At 45.1% G+C, this 19,264-nt stretch overlaps 1 protein-coding gene across 13 annotated transcripts in view; it reads left to right on the forward strand.

The window, feature by feature from the left end:
- The window catches only part of afdna (afadin, adherens junction formation factor a), a 251,241-nt gene that overhangs the window by 75,493 nt on the left and 156,484 nt on the right, over window positions 1-19,264 (forward strand). For 8 of the 13 annotated variants that reach the window (XM_056295142.1, XM_056295145.1, XM_056295149.1 and 5 more), the window contains exons 2-6: window positions 169-364; window positions 6,990-7,102; window positions 8,733-8,893; window positions 11,038-11,198; window positions 12,481-12,638. In XM_056295142.1, coding sequence (XP_056151117.1) covers window positions 169-364; window positions 6,990-7,102; window positions 8,733-8,893; window positions 11,038-11,198; window positions 12,481-12,638 — 789 coding nt within the window. The remainder of the gene's footprint in view (window positions 1-168; window positions 365-6,989; window positions 7,103-8,732; window positions 8,894-11,037; window positions 11,199-12,480; window positions 12,639-19,264) is intronic. The other 5 variants (XM_056295144.1, XM_056295154.1, XM_056295153.1 and 2 more) reach the window with 3 other exon arrangements.

Consider the following 19,264-nt stretch of genomic DNA (forward strand, 5'->3'; position numbering starts at 1 on the left):
TGATCTCTCTCTCTCTCTCTCTCTCTCTCTCTCTCTCTCTCTCTCTCTCTCTGTCTGTCTGTCTGTCTGTCTCTCTCTCTCTGTCTGTCTGTCTGTCTCTCTCTCTCTCTCTCTCTCTCTCTCTCTCTCTCTCTCTCTCTCTCTCTCTCTCTCTCTTATATTTTCTAGGACTTGGAGTTCCATGGCGTGATGCGCTTCTACTTCCAGGATCGAGTGGCAGGAAACTTTGCTACCAAATGTATCCGAGTTTCCAGCACAGCCACCACACAAGACGTGATAGAGACCCTGGCAGAGAAGTTCAGGCCAGACATGAGGATGCTCTCCTCACCCAAATACTCTCTGTATGAAGTCCACGTCAGTGGGGGTAAGTCTGGATGCAGACTGACTGTATGGTTAACCCCGGGTCTCCATGTCCCTGAGTTAACTTTGTGTGTTTAGCCCAGAATCTGCTGGTGACTCCACATGTATCAGAGGAGACATGTGGTAGTCTGCAGCCCTCCCTGGATCAGCAGAGGGGGTGGGGCAGCGACCGGGACGGCTTGGAAAATAGAGTAATTGGCCAAGTACAATTGGGGGGAAAGGGCTCCCCCCCCCAAAAAAAAAGAATGTTTCCACAAGATGCTTAAATGTGGTTTGATAAATATCAGGTTACTGTCTACCAAAGCCTTACTAATAAATGATCTGAGTCTTGAACATAGTTGTGTTATGATTGGGTTATATGAAACATTCGGTTTGATAAATATCAGGTTACTGTCTACCAAAGCCTTACTGATAAATGATCTGAGTCTTGAACATAGTTGAGTTATGATTGGGTTATATGAAACATTTGGTTTGGTAAATATCAGGTTACTGTCTACCAAAGCCTTACTAATAAATGATCTGAGTCTTGAACATAGTTGTGTTATGATTGGGTTATATGAAACATTTGGTTTGATAAATATCAGGTTACTGTCTACCAAAGCCTTACTGATAAATGATCTGAGTCTTGAACATAGTTGTGTTATGATTGGGTTATATGAAACATTTGGTTTGGTAAATATCAGGTTACTGTCTACCAAAGCCTTACTAATAAATGATCTGAGTCTTGAACATAGTTGTGTTAGGATTGAGTTATATGAAAAATTTGGTTTGATAAATATCAGGTTACTGTCTACCAAAGCCTTACTGATAAATGATCTGAGTCTTGAACATAGTTGTGTTATGATTGGGTTATATGAAACATTTGGTTTGATAAATATCAGGTTACTGTCTACCAAAGCCTTACTAATAAATGATCTGAGTCTTGAACATAGTTGTGTTAGGATTGAGTTATATGAAAAATTTGGTTTGATAAATATCAGGTTACTGTCTACCAAAGCCTTACTGATAAATGATCTGAGTCTTGAACATAGTTGTGTTATGATTGGGTTATATGAAACATTTGTTTGGTAAATATCAGGTCACTGTCTACCAAAGCCTTACTGATAAATGATCTGAGTCTTGAACATAGTTGTGTTATGATTGGGTTATATGAAACATTTGGTTTGGTAAATATCAGGTCACTGTCTACCAAAGCCTTACTAATAAATGATCGGAGTCTTGAACATAGTTGTGTTATGACTGGGTTATGTGAAACATTTGGTTTGATAAATATCAGGTCACTGTCTACCAAAGCCTTACTGATAAATGATCGGAGTCTTGAACATAGTTGTGTTATGATTGGGTTATATGAAACATTTGGTTTGATAAATATCAGGTCACTGTCTACCAAAGCCTTACTGATAAATGATCTGAGTCTTGAACATAGTTGTGTTATGATTGGGTTATATGAAACATTTGGTTTGGTAAATATCAGGTCACTGTCTACCAAAGCCTTACTGATAAATGATCGGAGTCTTGAACATAGTTGTGTTATGACTGGGTTATGTGAAACATTTGGTTTGATAAATATCAGGTCACTGTCTACCAAAGCCTTACTGATAAATGATCGGAGTCTTGAACATAGTTGTGTTATGATTGGGTTATATGAAACATTTGGTTTGATAAATATCAGGTCACTGTCTACCAAAGCCTTACTGATAAATGATCTGAGTCTTGAACATAGTTTTGATATGATTGGGTTATGTGAAACATGGCTGAATCCAAATGTTTTCCTTCCCTTAAATGAAGCTTCCCCACCTGACTATACTTATGCCCATGTAGCTCGGGCAAATAAACAAGGCGGGGGTGTTGCCTTAATGTATAAATCTATTTTCAATCTGACTTCTAGACTTGAATCTAAATTCCAGTCTTTTGAGTCTCTTGTTCTTGGTCCATCTCCCTCAGCCATGAATAGACTCGGCTCAGTCCAAATTGTGATACTCTATCGGCCTCCTGGCTGTTACTCGTTATTTCTTGAAGAATTTGGAGAGTTTGTCTCAGGCCTTGTTACTCACTCTGATGAGATTTTAATTCTAGGTGATTTCAATATTCATCTGAATAAGGCTGCTGATCCTCTAAGTAAAGCCTTTCTGGCACTAGTTGATACTTTTGGGTTCACTCAGTTTATTCAAGAGTCGATTCATTGCAGTGGTAACACCCTTGATTTGGTTTTATGTAAAGGAATAGCTGTTTCTGATCTGAATGTCTTACCAACCACATCTGCTGTGTCAGATCATTTTCTCATCACATGTGAAGCTTTATTGGTCTGGCCAGTTAATGTCAGCACAGATGTGATGTCCACTCGCCATATCGGTCCCTCCACTGTAGCTGCATTTGACCAGCAGCTGCCTGAAGTCTTGGCTCCTTTCACTGTGGTAACTGACTCTGGTGTGATAACTGTGACTCTGATAACTGACTCTGCTGAAAATCACACTAGTGACTTAAATGTGGCCTTCTCTAGTCTCCTCGATTCAGTTGCAACTCTCACTACCAGAGCTGGGCGACTAAAGAGGCCTACACCCTGGTTTAATGATGAGACATCTGGTCTTATGCGGACCTGCAGGAGACTGGAACATAAGTGGTGAAAGTCAGAATTGCAAGTTTTTTACCTATCGTGGCATGAGTGTTTATTGAAATACAGGCGTGTTTTATCAGCTGCAAAAACAGCGTATGATCATATTCTTCATATAGCTTAGAAGTCCATTATAATTCTTTTATGGTCTTTCAGTTGTTGTATTGTGTAAACACAGCATCATGCACGTTGTGCGTCCTGGGAGAGAGATCCTGCTCTGGTGCTGTCCCTGAGCTTTCTTCCTACTGTTTCTCCCTGTTAAAGGTTGTAGGGAGTTGGTCCTTATGCAGTGTGAGGGTCTGAGGACAGGATGTTGTGTTGCTGTAAAGCCCCCTCAGGGGGTGTTCCTCCCAGGGAAAGGTTGCCCGCACCGAGACCTGGCCATCACCATTGACAACACCGTGGTGAAGCCCACTCGGACTACGAGGAAACTTGGGGTGATCCTGGATGACCAACTGTCATTTGCTGAAAACGTTGCATTGGTTGCTCACTCCTGCAGATTTCTCCTCTATAAGATCAGGAGGATTCACCCATTCCTCACCGACGAGACGGCACAGGTGCTCATCCAGGCTCTGGTCATCTCCCAGCTGGACTACAGCAACTCCCTCCTTGCTGGTGCCTCGGTGTCGGCCATCAGACCTCTGGAGCTTGTCCAGAAAGCTGCAGCTCGTCTGGTGTTCAACCGCCCTAAGTTCTCCCACACAACTCCCCTTCTCATGTCCCTACACTGGCTCCCAGGAGCTGTCCCATCCAGTTTAAGACTCTGGTGCTAGCCTACAGGGCAGTGAAAGGAACAGCTTCTTCCTATCTCCAGACCATGGTCAAGCCCTACACCCCCGCCCGACCACTTGGCTCTGCTGCCTCGGGACACCTGGTTGCCCCGTTGCTCAGAGGCCCCTGCTGCTGATCGACCCGGTCACGGCTCTTTTCTGACCTGGCCCCACAGTGGTGGAATGAACTCCCCACTGATGTCAGGACAGCGGAGTCGCTGCCCATCTTTCGGCGCAGGTTGAAAACTAACCTCTTCAAGAACTTCTACCCTGTTACTTGTTCTTACCACTTATTGTATTCAATTCAATTCAATTCAATTTTATTGTCATTAAAAACAATGTGCAGTCACATGTTAAAAATGAAATGAGGGCTGTGGCTTCACCAAACAGTGCAAGACAGACAGAGACAAACAAACACAGCAAACACAGTATAAGAAAAAAAATCTCTTTCTTGCACTTTTACTTTAGCACTGGTTTTGCTCTTAGATGCTCGTTTAGATGCACTTATGACCTCTGATGACTAGTAGTTCTCCTGATTTCCTATGTTAAATGATGCACTTATTGTAAGTCACTTTGAATAAAAGCGTCGGCTAAATGACTGTAATGTCATGTCATGTTATGTCATGTCATGTCATGTGTGATTTGTGAGGTTGGGTTACACAAATAAAACTGACTTGGTTGGTGCTGTGCTGACTGACCTGTCAGCTGGCTGGATGTAAACCAGTCTTTAGACAGAATGAGTTCTGGGTGTGAAACATGAGCATGTTGTGTCACTGCGTTACAAGACCGCCACCGCTGTCCCACCAACACCACAGTACCATGCAGTGTGACATGCTGCAGCTGTCCTGCAGCGAGTTGTTGTGACACAAAGTTGAATTGTGTGCACAAAATATTGAGCAATTGGAGAAGAACAGATTATTCTTTAAAAGACCTGTAGTTTCATGCTACACAAATACACTTTTGTTGTAGAAGTGTGTGTTCCGTCTCACTCGCGTTCGAATTTTACTGAGTCAGGACTCAGGAGCACTGTGTTGGTCATTCCACTTCACACACTTGTGTACATGAAATGACACGAAACACGTTTCCCCCAGCCCACAGCAGTGCAACACAAAGAATCACACATTTCCAAACACTACAAGTTCACATATACCCACACTAACACACATACCCACACTAACACATATATCCACACTAACACACATACCCAAACTAACACACATACCCACACTAACACACATACCCACACTAACACATATACCCACACTAACACACATACCCACACTAACACACATACCCAAACTAACACACATACCCACACTAACACACATACCCAAACTAACACACATACCCACACTAACACACATACCCACACTAACACACATACCTAACTAACACACATACCCAAACTAACACACATACCCAAACTAACACACATACCCACACTAACACACATACCCAAACTAATACACATACCCACACTAACACATATATCCACACTAACACACATACCCACACTAACACACATATCCACACTAACACACATACCCACACTAACACACATACCCACACTAACACACATATCCACACTAACACACATACCTAACTAACACACATACCCACACTAACACACATACCCACACTAACACATATACCCACACTAACACACATACCCACACTAACACACATATCCACACTAACACATATACCCACACTAACACACATATCCAAACACACATACCCACACTAACACACATATCCAAACTAACACACGTACCCAAACTAACACACATACCCACACTAACACACATACCCACACTAACACACATACCCACACTAACACACATACCCACACTAACACACATATCCACACTAACACATATACCCACACTAACACGCATATCCAAACTAACACACATACCTAACTAACACACATACCCACACTAATACACATACCCAAACTAACACATATATCCACACTAACACACATACCCACACTAACACACATATCCAAACTAACACATATACCCACACTAACACACATATCCAAACTAACACACATACCCAACTAACACACATATCCAAACTAACACACATACCCAACTAACACACATACCCAACTAACACACATACCCACACTAACACACATACCCAACACACATTCCAAACTATACAAAATCACTGTCCAAGGGAAGGAACACCAGCCAGGGTGACTGTCGGAACCGCCGGTCTGCATGGGCTAGCAGTTAGCTTAGCCTGCCCCGCTTCCATGTCCTGTCAGACCGCCCAGCAGCGTTTCCTCCTCGGGCGCAGCTCCAGGCAGGGCCGTGGTCCTCGGCCCACTAATCCTCCCAATCGGGGGGATTAGTGGGCCGAGGACCACGGCCCTGGGGGACCACTAAGCCGGGGACCACTAATCCTCCCAATGGGGGGATTAGTGGACAATTAGTGGACAGGCTGCCCACTAACGCCTATGGAAGGAGTGCACTGTATTAAGTGTTTTTTCGTTTGTTTTGCCCCCACACAGGAGATGACCCCCCTGAATTGTTTACTCTCTCACCTGCTAGATGTGTGTGATACGTATCTTCTAGAGATTCCGTGATAATATTGATTTGTTTTGGGGTTTTTTTTCTACTTAAGAACGCTGTATTATGGACGTCCAGGTAGCGTGGCAGTCTATTCTATTGCCTACCAGCACAGGGATCACCAGTTTGAATCCCCGTGTTACCTCCGGCTTGGTTGGGCGTCTCTACAGACACAGTTGGCCATGTCGGCAGGTGGAAGCCAGATGTGGGTATGTGTCCTGGTTGCGGCACTAGCGCCTTCTCTGGTCAGTTGGGGCACCTGTTCAGGGGGGAGGGGGAACTGGGGGGAATAGCGTGATCCTCCCACGCGCTACGTCCCCTGGTGAAACTCCTCACTGTCAGGTGAAAAGAAGCGGCTGGTGACTCCACATGTGTTGGAGGAGACATGTGGTAGTCTGCAGCCCTCCCTGGATCAGCAGAGGGGCTGGAACAGCGACCAGGACGGCTCGAAAGAATGAGGCAATTGGCCAAATACAATTGGGGAGAAAAAGCCCCCCCCCCCCAAAAAAAAAAACAGAAAAAAGAATGCTGTATTATTTCATGAGTTTTTACCATGTCAAGTTCCTCAAATGACTTGGCGAACAGGAAAGTTGACTGGACTGGAGGAAGTACAGGAGGTGTGCGTGTCCCTGTGCGTGTCTAACACTGCATCTCCATCTGTGTTAGAAGAACGTAAGCTGGATCTGGATGAGAAGCCTCTCGTGGTTCAGCTCAACTGGAACAAAGACGACAGAGAAGGACGCTTCGTGCTGAAGAATGAAAACGACATCCTGCCCAAGGTACATGCCGAGTGTCCGTCTGTCAGTTTGTCAGTCTCCCAGCCTGTCTCTCCCCCAGTAAACCACAAGCTCACAAGTGAAAATGTGGAGGTTGCCACTTGTCATGCCATTTTCCTGTTATTTTGCCGAACGATGATGATGACAATGATGATGATATTGTTACAGCCTTTATTTGGTAGGTGTGAGTTTGTGAGCATGCCCTACTGCACTGCAACAGCAAGACACTTTTTAAAACACCGACGTGATCAACGCGATGCTGAGAAGGCTCTCTAAAGACAGGCACACCAGTTAAACCGTCACCTGTACAGGCTGCACTTTGAGTTGCACTTGGAGTGCAACATTACATGCATACTTAGTTTCTTTTATCTTTTCTTCATCATCCTCTGAGCCTACCCTGATCAGCACTAACACTGGTTGTTCCAGGAGTCCATTCACAGACAGCACAGACAGGACACGACATGAACGTGAGATAAATGAAGCTTGATTGTGACAGCGGTCAGTCAGAACATTTATGCCCTAGTTTGAAATTGAAAGTCCCTCAGATGAGAACCGTGTCAGCCTCTGGGACAGCTTCCAGTGGCTTCTTCATGGACGGTGGAAGAGGTTGTTAGAAATATGGAGGAACATACGTTTATCTATGGGTGTAGGGAGGCATGGCTGCCATAACTGTAACATTGTGTCCGCTACATGTTTGTGTTGTTTATTTTATCTCGGCTGATCTGTAGGGCAGCCAGACCAGCGCTCAGTAAGTCAGTCAACTGTTCACTCATTTATTTGTTCAGGCTTACTAGATGACTCAGTCAGTTACACTTCCGTTGTACAAGAAGTCACACCATAGGGCCGTCTGGGTAGTGTGGCGGTCTATTCCGTTGCCTACCAACACGGGGATCGGCAGTTCGAATCCCCATGTTACCTCCAGCTTGGTCCCTACAGACACAATTGACCGTGTCTGTGGGTGGGAAGCTGGATGTGGGTATGTGTCCTGGTCACTGCACTAGCGCCTCCTCTGGTCGATCAGGGCGCCTGTTCAGGGGGGAGGGGGAACTGGCGGGAATAGCGTGATCCTCCAACACGCTACGTCCCCCTGGTGAAACTCCTCACTGTCAGGTGAAAAGAAGCGGCCGGTGACTCCTCATGTATCAGAGGAGGCATATGGTAGTCTGCAGCCCTCCCCGGGTCGGCAGAGGGGGTGGAGCAGAGACCGGGATGACTCGGAAGAGTGGGGTAATTGGCCAAGTACAATTGAGGAGAAAAAAGGGGCAAAAAGAAAAAAACGTCACACCACATACCTAGTCAACCAGTCATATGTTCAAGCTAGCCCGCTTGTTAATTCAGAGACACCTGTCCACCCATTCATTCCATCATCATCTACTAAATGAATTAATTCTCGTTTAATTCCCCCAGAGTTGAATTTTAAAGCCTTAACATTATGGATTCACCAGCAGTTTGTTAGCATCATTCAAGCAACTCGTTCTCCACACATGATTAACTTCAGAGACATCCATTCTCACCCTCATCTTCCTTCTTCTCGTTTCCTTTTTATCATCCCTGTCTACTTTATGCCTGTCTTATTATCACTTAACTTTTTCTTCCACATCTGTGTCTGGCTCGCTCCATCCCATCCCCTCAGCAGAGGACCCAGAGTAATGGTCCAGAGAAGGAAAAGGACGGCATGATCCAGAACTTCAAGAGGACTCTATCCAAGAAGGAGAAGAAAAAGGAGAAGAAGAAGGAGAAGGAGTTTGCTCGTATCCCAGATGGAGATGAACTGACTCTCTGCGGAGAGGACAGGTACTCACACTCTCATTCAAACAAATGGTCCTCCATATTTGGGGACAGATATGTGAAGTTTGTCCTCTGAGAAGTTTTTTATATATATATCAAGAAACTACAGTGGCGCTAGAAAGTTCGTGAACCATTCATAATTTTCTGCATACATTTGACCTAGTCCTAACTAGATGAAGAGAATCCAATTAAACAAATAACACAAAAAATTAGTTCATTTATTTACTGAGCAAAATGATCCAAGAGTAAATGTCATGTTGGAGAAAGTATGTGAACCTCTCAGTTCAAATGAACTGAAAGGGGTAAGTGGAGTCAGGTGTTTCAATCAATGGATGACAGTCAGGTGTGGGTTTAGCAGGCCCTGCCCTATAGACCCTTTACAGTTGGTAAACAGTGATCATGTGATTTAGTAGATGCACGCATTTTGCCAGCAAAAAATGGATTTTATTATTTGTGACCATACAACTGTATGCTATAACCTCTTATTTATGCTACAATGTAACTTCTATTTGTTATGATTGCCACTTATGTACTTATCTAGACTCGTTTATTGCTTGTAGCCACAATCTTCGCCCATTTGCATTGAACGGTCTTTTCCCCGATGGACTGCGGTAGAAATTAATACCTTTAGTTTTGCTAGACCTGCTCTGGCAACCCACAACACAACAAGATGACATTTTAAAAATGTAAATATCAATCGATCAAAAATCCACTTGCACTCTGCATTGATTGGAGATGGAGAAGTTGCCTCTTATGCTGCCAAAATGCGCGCGCATACTATGCGTGGTGTAGGTCATAAAAGGGTCTATAGAAAGAACATAAACCTTGGTCTTCACTATCACTGGTCTTCAGCACACAGGCTTGTAGAGGTTTGCCATGCCTTGATCAAAGGAGATTTCTGAAGACCTCAGGAAAAAAAAGTTGTTGATGCTCACCGGGCTGGAAAAGGCTACAAAATTATTTCCAGAGTTTTGGCTCCACCAATCCACTCTCAGGCAGATGGTGGTCCAAGAAATGCAACACCATTCTTAATCTCCCCAGGAGTGGTCGTCCAACAACCTCACTCCCAAGAGCAAGGTGAAAAATATTCCAGAGGTCCCAAAAAACCCCAGGGTAACACCTAAGGCTCTACAGGCCTCTCTTGCATTGGCTGAGGTCAGTGTTCGTGAGTCCATCATCAGGCAAACATAGAACAAGAATGGTATGCATGGCAGCATAGCAAGGAGGAAGCCACTGGTGTCCAGGAAGAACATTGCTGCCTGTCTAAAGTTTGCTGAAGACCAGGTGGATGAACCAGAAGACTATTGAAAGATTGTTCTGTGGACGGTTGAGTCCAAAATAGAAGTTTTTGGTTTGAATGAGAAGCATTAGTTTGGCAAAAACCAAACACTGCGTTCAAACATAGGAACCTCATCCCAGCTGTGAAGCATGGTGGTGGTAGTATCACGGTTTGGGGCTGCTTTGCTGCCTCTGGACCAGGACGGCTTGCCGTCATTGACGGAGCAATGGGTTCTGGATTGTACCAGCAAATTCTACAGCAGAATGTCAAAGTGTCAGCCAGTGAACTGAAGCTCAACAGAAAGTGGGTCATGCAGCAAGACAGTGTCCCTAAACACAAGTCAGTGTACCAAGTGGAAGGACCTGATGAGAGCAGTTCATGTAAGGAAGTCCACCAGTGTCACTGAGCTGAGGCACATTTGAAAGGAGGAATGGGCCAGAATTCCCCCAAACCAATGTGCAGGAATGATCAACAGTTACTGAATGCAAAGGTTCATATACTTGTTCCAGCAAAGATATTTAATCTTGGACAGTTTTGCTCAGTAAGTAAATGAAAGTTTTTTGTGTGTGTATGTGTGTTATTATTTGGGTTCTCTTTAGCCAGTTTTAGGATTTAGATGAAACTCTGATGACAATATATGTCAAATTTATGCAGAAATAGTTAATTCTAAAGAGGTCAAGAACTTTCCAGCGCCACTGTAAGAGGTCACGGGAATAGACTTTGTACTCTTCTTTTAGCGCTCCCTCTATTCGATCTTTCATTCCTGTCTTCCCCTGTAGTCTCTCTTTGGTGTGGCCCTGATCGTTTCCCTTTTCTCTCTTTTACCCCATTCTCTGTTTTACCTTTATTCTTTTACTACCCCGCCCCACAGTGAAAATAGTCGCCTGGCGGCTGAGCTGTACAAGGACATGCCTGAGACCAGCTTCACACGCACCATCTCCAATCCAGAGGTGGTGATGAAGAGGAGGCGCCAGCAGAAACTGGAGAAACGCATGCAGGAGTTCAGGAGCAACGATGGGAGGCCCGACTCTGGTATGTCTGTGTGTTTCTGTGTATTTGTGGTTTCTGAGTGAAGTTGTTGCTTCTTTTTTTGTGTGTCTAGGGTTAGGAATAGTTTGTCGTAAAGGTTAGGGATAGTCATGGCTGTGGAGGGTAGGACTATAGTGTAGGGGCAGAAAAAATACCAGCAATATGTGTGAGAAGGAGAGATGAAGGGCAATAGATGGAGTACTAAACAGAAGCATAATACAGTTGTTCACTCTGTGTGTGTGTGTGTGTGTGTGTGTGTGTGTGTGTGTGTGTGTGAACACATGTACCTTATACTTGGGCATTACCGAGTCAGACTGCCAGATGGTCAATTGGACTGACCCTAAAAACAGCTTCAGCTATTGTCCACATGTGGTGGACATGACACATGTGGACACACACCCATGCCAGCACACATTAAGAGCGGTGTGGTGTATGGGGAAGTGGCTAGACGACGGCGTTCACTCAGCAGAAAGTCCCAATTTAAAACCCATTTACAGAATGGTGCTGAAAATGGTTTCCCTTGGCCTCCTGTTTTCTTTTCTAGTTTCCTGTCCACAGACAGACTCTGCGGGATATAGAAAGGTGATCATTTCTGAGCTGACGCAAGATGCTTACTGATATTTTCCCACCCACAAAAGGAAGTACGCAGTGTTTTAAAATGAGCAGTAGAGCAGTTCAGCTGGGTAAACTGTTCCTTTAAATGCTTGAAGGAAGTGGGTTGAGAGCTTGTGGGGACTGGTGGGTTTAGAGGACCACTCAGTAAGCCTCAGCACTGTGATGTTGGACTTCAACCTGGTGTGTCTGACAGGTTTGGTGTCGTTTAATTAGAGCTGGCTGATTTGAGAAACTCGTGTTTTCTTGGAGGTCATGGTTCCTGTCCCGATGACAAATGTCATGTCCATTAGACATGAGCTGTTTTCGGTGGCCCCCTGCTCAGCCCCCTTGTGAACGCTCCATGTTTGTTTTCCAAGGGATTTCAAAACTAACACAAAACTAACAACAAAATAAACATTAAAACAAACATCTGCAATAAGCTGGAGGGTTTCAGTGAGACCAAAATGTCGTTTGGTGTGTGTGTGTGTGTGTGTGTGTGTGTGTGTGTGTGTGTGTGTGTGAGTGAGAGAGAGAGAGAGAGAACAAGATCTGTTTTTGTTTTGTTTTTTGCCACAAGCTAAAGTAAAATGTCTTTAGCAGATTGGTAGAGGGGTCTAGATTAGTGTGTATGCATATGTACTCATTTTTCAGTCTGAATTAAAATCTGAATTGTCTTTCTCCTCTCTTTCAGGGGGAACTCTGAGGATTTATGCAGACAGTCTGAAGCCCAACATCCCCTATAAGACCATTCTGCTGTCCACTACAGACATGGCAGACTTTGCCGTGGTAGAAGCCTTGGAGAAGTATGGCCTGGAGAAGGAGAACCCTAGAGAGTATTGCATCGCACAGGTAACAGCCACAGTGTTTACCTTGCGAGGCAGCTGGGTTCGCGAGATCATGCGAATCCAACTTGCCAGGCTTCAATTTATGCACTTGTGGACGGACCACAGTGGTTCGGACCAGTCAGCTGTCTATGAGAACTACCTGCAGCTACAGGTGTGGTGTGTCCTATGAGGAACTACCTGCAGCTACAGGTGTGGTTTGTCCTATGAGGAACTACCTGCAGCTACAGGTGTGGTGTGTCCTATGAGGAACTACTGGCAGCTACAGGTGTGGTTTGTCCTATGAGGAACTACCTGCAGCTACAGGTGTGGTTTGTCCTATGAGGAACTACCTGCAGCTACAGGTGTGGTTTGTCCTATGAGGAACTACCAGCAGCTACAGGTGTGGTTTGTCCTACGAGGAACTACCAGCAGCTACAGGTGTGGTGTGCTATGAGAACTACCAGCAGCTACAGGTGTGGTGTGTCCTATGAGGAACTACTGGCAGCTACAGGTGTGGTTTGTCCTACGAGGAACTACCAGCAGCTACAGGTGTGGTTTGTCCTATGAGGAACTACCTGCAGCTACAGGTGTGGTTTGTCCTATGAGGAACTACCTGCAGCTACAGGTGTGGTGTGTCCTATGAGGAACTACCAGCAGCTACAGGTGTGGTGTGCTATGAGGAACTACCAGCAGCTACAGGTGTGGTGTGCTATGAGAACTACCAGCAGCTACAGGTGTGGTGTGTCCTATGAGGAACTACTGGCAGCTACAGGTGTGGTTTGTCCTATGAGGAACTACCTGCAGCTACAGGTGTGGTTTGTCCTATGAGGAACTACCTGCAGCTACAGGTGTGGTTTGTCCTATGAGGAACTACCTGCAGCTACAGGTGTGGTTTGTCCTATGAGGAACTACCAGCAGCTACAGGTGTGGTTTGTCCTACGAGGAACTACCAGCAGCTACAGGTGTGGTGTGCTATGAGAACTACTGGCAGCTACAGGTGTGGTGTGTCCTATGAGGAACTACTGGCAGCTACAGGTGTGGTTTGTCCTACGAGGAACTACCAGCAGCTACAGGTGTGGTTTGTCCTATGAGGAACTACCTGCAGCTACAGGTGTGGTTTGTCCTATGAGGAACTACCTGCAGCTACAGGTGTGGTGTGTCCTATGAGGAACTACCAGCAGCTACAGGTGTGGTTTGTCCTATGAGGAACTACCAGCAGCTACAGGTGTGGTTTGTCCTATGAGGAACTACCTGCAGCAACAGGTGTGGTGTGTCCTATGAGGAACTACCTGCAGCTACAGGTGTGGTTTGTCCTACGAGGAACTACCAGCAGCTACAGGTGTGGTGTGCTATGAGGAACTACCTGCAGCTACAGGTGTGGTTTGTCCTATGAGGAACTACCTGCAGCTACAGGTGTGGTTTGTCCTACGAGGAACTACCAGCAGCTACAGGTGTGGTTTGTCCTATGAGGAAGGCCAGTCTAGTACCTGCATTCTTTTACTACGAAACCACGCTGTGGAACATGTGCAGAATGTGGCTTGGCATTGTCTTACTGAAATAAGCAGGGAAGTCCCTGAAAAAGACGTCGCTTGGATGGCAGCATATGTTGCTCCAAAACCTGTATGTACCTTTCAGCATTAATGGTGCCTTCACAGATGTGCAAGCTACCCATGATGCCATGGGCCCTAACACCCCCCATACCATCACAGATGCTGGCTTTTGAACTTTGGGATGATAACAATCAGGATGGTCCTTTTCCTCTTTAGCCCGGAGGACACCACGTCCATGATTTCCAAAAACAATGTAAAATGTGGACTTGTCAGACCACAGCACACTTGTCCACTTTGGGTCAGTCCATCTCAGATGAGCTCGGGCCCAGAGAAGCCGGCGGGCAGCGTTTCTGGGTGGTGTTGATATCTGGCTTTGGCTTTGCATGGTAGAGTTTTAACTTGCACTTGTAGATGTAGCGACGAACTGTGTTAACTGACGATGGTTTTCCCAAGTGCTCCTGAGCCCACGTGGTAATATCCTTTACACAATGATGTCGGTTTTAATGCAGTGCTGCCCGAGGGGTCGAAGGTCACCGGCATTCAATGTTGGTTTTGGGCCTTGCCGCTTATGGATTCTCTGAATCTTGTGATGATATTATGGACTGGAGATGATGAAATCCCTAAATTCCTTGCAATTGTACGTTGAGAAACGTTGTTCTTAAACTGTTGGACTATTTGCTCACACAGTTGTTCACAAAGTGGTGAACCTCGCCCATCCTTGCTTGTGAACGGCTGAGCCTTTCGGGGATGCTCCTTTTATACCCAATCATGACACTCCCCTGTTTCCAGTTAACCTGTTCACCTGTGGAATGTTCCAGACAGGTGTTTTCTTCTTTGGAACGTGTTGCAGGCATCACATTCAAAATGAGGGAATATTTGCAAAAAACAATGAAGTTTATCAGTTTGAACATTAAATATCTTGTCTTTGTAGTGTATTCAATTGAATATAGGTGGAAAAGGATTTGCAAATCATTGTATTCTGTTTTTATTCACATTTTACACAACGTCCCAACTTCATTGGAATTGGGGTTTGTAGATGGGAGCAGACCGCTGGACAGTGAGCAGTTGATAATGGAGAGAATTTGTGCGTCAACAGTGTGAAACACCTCTCAGAAATCTACTGAGGATGGTGTCCAGTTGACAGGTGGAAGAGTTCAAGTGGGAAATTTGCTTAAAGCGAGTCAGACTGGCAGAGGGTTCGATGCAAGTGGGCAGATTGCTCGTCATCAGTGTAATGTGTCATCTATTGTCAACATGCATCAATACATTCAGTAAAGAATATTTGTAACTTCTCAGGATATGTTGGAATACGGTGGTGGATTTAAAAAAATAAGGACTTCATGCACAAAGGCCTTTAAGCTTGTACTATTATCGTGACATAAAATGAGCAACGAAAAAAGGCAAATCGTTTATAGCAATTATTTGCATAACAATTCTTCAACTAAAATTTCATAATCGTGAAAGCCACAGCAGTAATGTGCCGCGGCACATTCACATAATGGAAATTGGGATCTACTGACTCAAATGAACTCAAAAACTGAATCGTTTGTGAACAACACAACACTACTGTCTTCAACACATAATGATAAATGCTAGTTTGCTGATGAGAGCTTATTGCAGGAGGAGCTCACGCACTAATTCCCCCAAACCTGCGTATTATGCGGGTCACTGAACATGAGTTCAATCTGCATTTGACCATGCATGTCAAACTTTAGTTACCAGTGAATAAATACTGGGCCATTGCAGTTCAGTCAAGACATGGGTCTGGAACTCAGGTTTCATACATGTCACTGCATGTATGAAGTTGCATTTTTGACTTCATGAAACTTGTCTGCGTCAATGGTTTTGTTCACGGTAAAGATTTAGCATGACAGACGGTGCAATTGATGATTGCTGGCAATCTGTGACTTAATGGGCCTCTTTTCTTCATTCACCTGATGAAAACCTAGTGCAACAACACGCTAGCTCGTCGCAACTCTTGTATAAATCAATGTTTATGTCGTACTGGTGCGGCTGTGATTGTAAACAAGGTTCTTGGATAGTAACCTGCTTAGAATAAACTCGTGCTCCCTTTTTCAAACCAAAGCCGAGTAGCCTTTGAACCGTGTAAAACCCTTGTCACTTTCAGGTCGCATTCCTAGCTTGGTTGACCTATGGTTATCCATTCACACCAAAGGCAAACACAGGTTTTTCCCAGGCTGTATGAAGTGGGTATTGGCTAGCACACAGATACTGGCATAATGGCTGAGGGAGGTAGAGATAAGGAGGATGCACTCGTTGTTGGCACACTAGCTAGCTCGTTTATCTTGGATGGAGGGAAGGGAACCAGGGTGGACACCCACAGATTGTCAATAAAAAGCTATGAAGATGGGAGACGAAGAGAAAGGAACGGGGGGGAAAAGATGGAGGAAGAGAGTTATTGGCATCAAGGCCTATTATGAAATTCATGTTGGTGCCTGGTCTCAGAAAAACAGGGCTTTCAGAATGGGAAACATTTGTGCTGCGCTCGCCTTGGTTCAACTCATCAGATTCTCCTTGACCAGCGTTAGAAGACACATCTTGCCAAATACGTAGTAAAAGGGCAAACGCATAGAAGATCTGAAATTCATGTAGCTGGTAAACTTGATCCTTACATTATGTATACCAGGTTCAAAAGAAAGCTATCTTTGCTAGTAAGAAGAGCGGCGAGGAGATGAACGGTGTAGATGCCTAAAAACCTCAGGTTGACGGCAGTTAGATCTCTTCTAGTTAGTCATGCTTTGCTTTCCTCCAAGCATCTCCATTATTTTAATGTCGTACCCTAAGGCTTTGGAAATTTAGGGATACAAATAGTTGCATGTTCGTTGATTTTTATTCCCCTCTTGTTCTCTCCTCCTAGTTTCTGTAGGAAGTATGGCAGTAAAATCCCAACATAATGCCTGTAGGGATTTAACCGACTTTGTGCTATTGAACAAATTATTTTGGGCACACCAATAACAAGTAAATGCAGATCATATCCTATAGGACAATGAGCTCAAAAAGCTTCTCGTGTGTCCGCGGTGGTGGTGTAGCGGTCTAAGCATCGGCTTGGTGTCGATGCAGTTGCCCACTGGGGACCGGGGTTCGCGCCCCGGTCTCGTCAGATCCGACTATGGCCGGACTCGATGAAGCAGCAATAATTGGCAGCGCTGTCTTCGGGAGGGGGGCGGAGTCGGCTTGTGTTCGTCACGTGAATGCGTCTCTGGTGTGTCAGAACAAACAGTGGTTCGGCCTGGAGTCGCCTTGTCACGAAAGTGGGGAGGCGCTTTCCTTCCAGATTGCCGGCCGGAGAGATGCAGTTGGCAAACGCATGCAGTACGAGGGTGGGTGTTTGAATTAAAATAGGGATCGATTGGCCGCTAAATTGGGAGAAATCAGAAATAAATTTACAAAAAAAAAAAAGCTTCTCGTAAAAAAGCGGCACTGATAATGGCTTTTTGAAAAATCTTTACGATTCCAAGTGGGAAGGAAATGCTTCGTGTTGGGTTCTGGTCCATTTGTCCACAGTTTTATGGAGCAAGTCCTCCTATCGTGGAGCAAGTCCTCCTGTCACCAAAGTGCACAAGCTGTTGGCAGCCTCGATCTGCTAGCTGTAGTCCCATAATGCTTCTTGTTACCTTTGAACTGCTTCCATTGTTGTTGCCTGGTTGGGGCTCTGTTAGGTTAAGTGGTAAAACCTTCCCTGATGAAGGTCTTTGACTCAGGGATGAATAATAAATGTCAAATTTGCAGATAAGTAAGCATAGAGAAGCCATTTTGTCTTTCTGAAACCTTGTGTGTTTTGTGTGCAGCCCCTTTTAGGGTGTTTGGTGTGCAGTAACCCACGTATCTAAATCTTGTTGATAAAATGAGAAATATCTCTTTTCACACCAGCTCCTATGCTGAAATCCTATTCTTACAACTTTTTACCTCTGCTCCATGAGTGAACATCGGATATGTTGGTATGTTGTTACTACTACTATGTTCAGCTGCTCCCGTTAGGGGGCGCCACAGCGGATCATCGTTTCCATCTCTTCCCGTCTTCTGCATCTTCCTCTGTCACACCAGCCCCCTGCATGTCCTCCCTCACCACATCCATAAACCTCCTCTTTGGCCTTCCTCTTCTCCTCTTCCCTGGCAGCTCCATATTCAGCATCCTTCTCCCAGTATACCCAGCATCTCTCCTCCACACATGTCCACACCATCTCAATCTTGTCTCTCTTGCTTTGTCTCCAAACCGTCCAACCTGAGCGGTCCCTCTAATATACTCGTTCCTAATCCTGTCCGTCTTCATCACTCCCAGTGAAAATCTTATCATCTTCACCTCTGCCACCTCCAGCTCCTCCTCCTGTCTTTTCATCAGTGCCACTGTCTCCCAACCATATAACATAGCTGGTCTCACCACCATCTTGTTAACCTTCCCTTTAACTCTTGCTGGTACCCTTCTGTCGCAAATCACTCCTGACACTCTTCTCCACCCACTCCACCCTGCCTGCACTCTCTTCTTCACCTCTCTACTGCACTCCTCGTTACTTTGGACAGTTGACCCCAAGTATTTAAACTCATATGCCTTCGTCACCTCCACTCCTTGCATCCTGACCATTCCACTGTCGTCCCTCTCATTCACGCATAGGTATTCCGTCTTGCTCCTGCTGACTCACTCCTCTTCTCACCAGTGCATACCTCCACCTCTCCAGTGCATATGTTGTGTTACTAAGCTAGCGTAATATAAACGTTACCATCACAGGGGGTAATGGCCAGCTGCCTGCAGCTTGTTTCAGCTGATCTTCCACAACAGGGCTTCTCAAAGTCGGGACTTGGTCCTCATCTGGACCGAACAGCGAGTCAGTCCCGACCCAGCCCGTACCTGGTGTTATGAATACAATACATTATGGGCTGTAAGGTTTTCTATTTTGTGTGTTGTTGCTGTCGACGTTACACTGGAGGATTTGCTTTGGAGGTGCAAAGCTTTTATTTTACATAGAGTGACCTAACCAGTGTAGCTGTGTTACACCTGAGTAACACCGTCTTCACTTCACCTGGTTCACTGTGCTTTGCTGTGTGTGTGTGTGTGTGTGTGTGGAGGGGTTGAGTCTTGCCCTTG

This window comes from Lampris incognitus, chromosome 15, assembly GCF_029633865.1.
Source record: "Lampris incognitus isolate fLamInc1 chromosome 15, fLamInc1.hap2, whole genome shotgun sequence".
Lineage (NCBI taxonomy): Eukaryota > Metazoa > Chordata > Actinopteri > Lampriformes > Lampridae > Lampris > Lampris incognitus.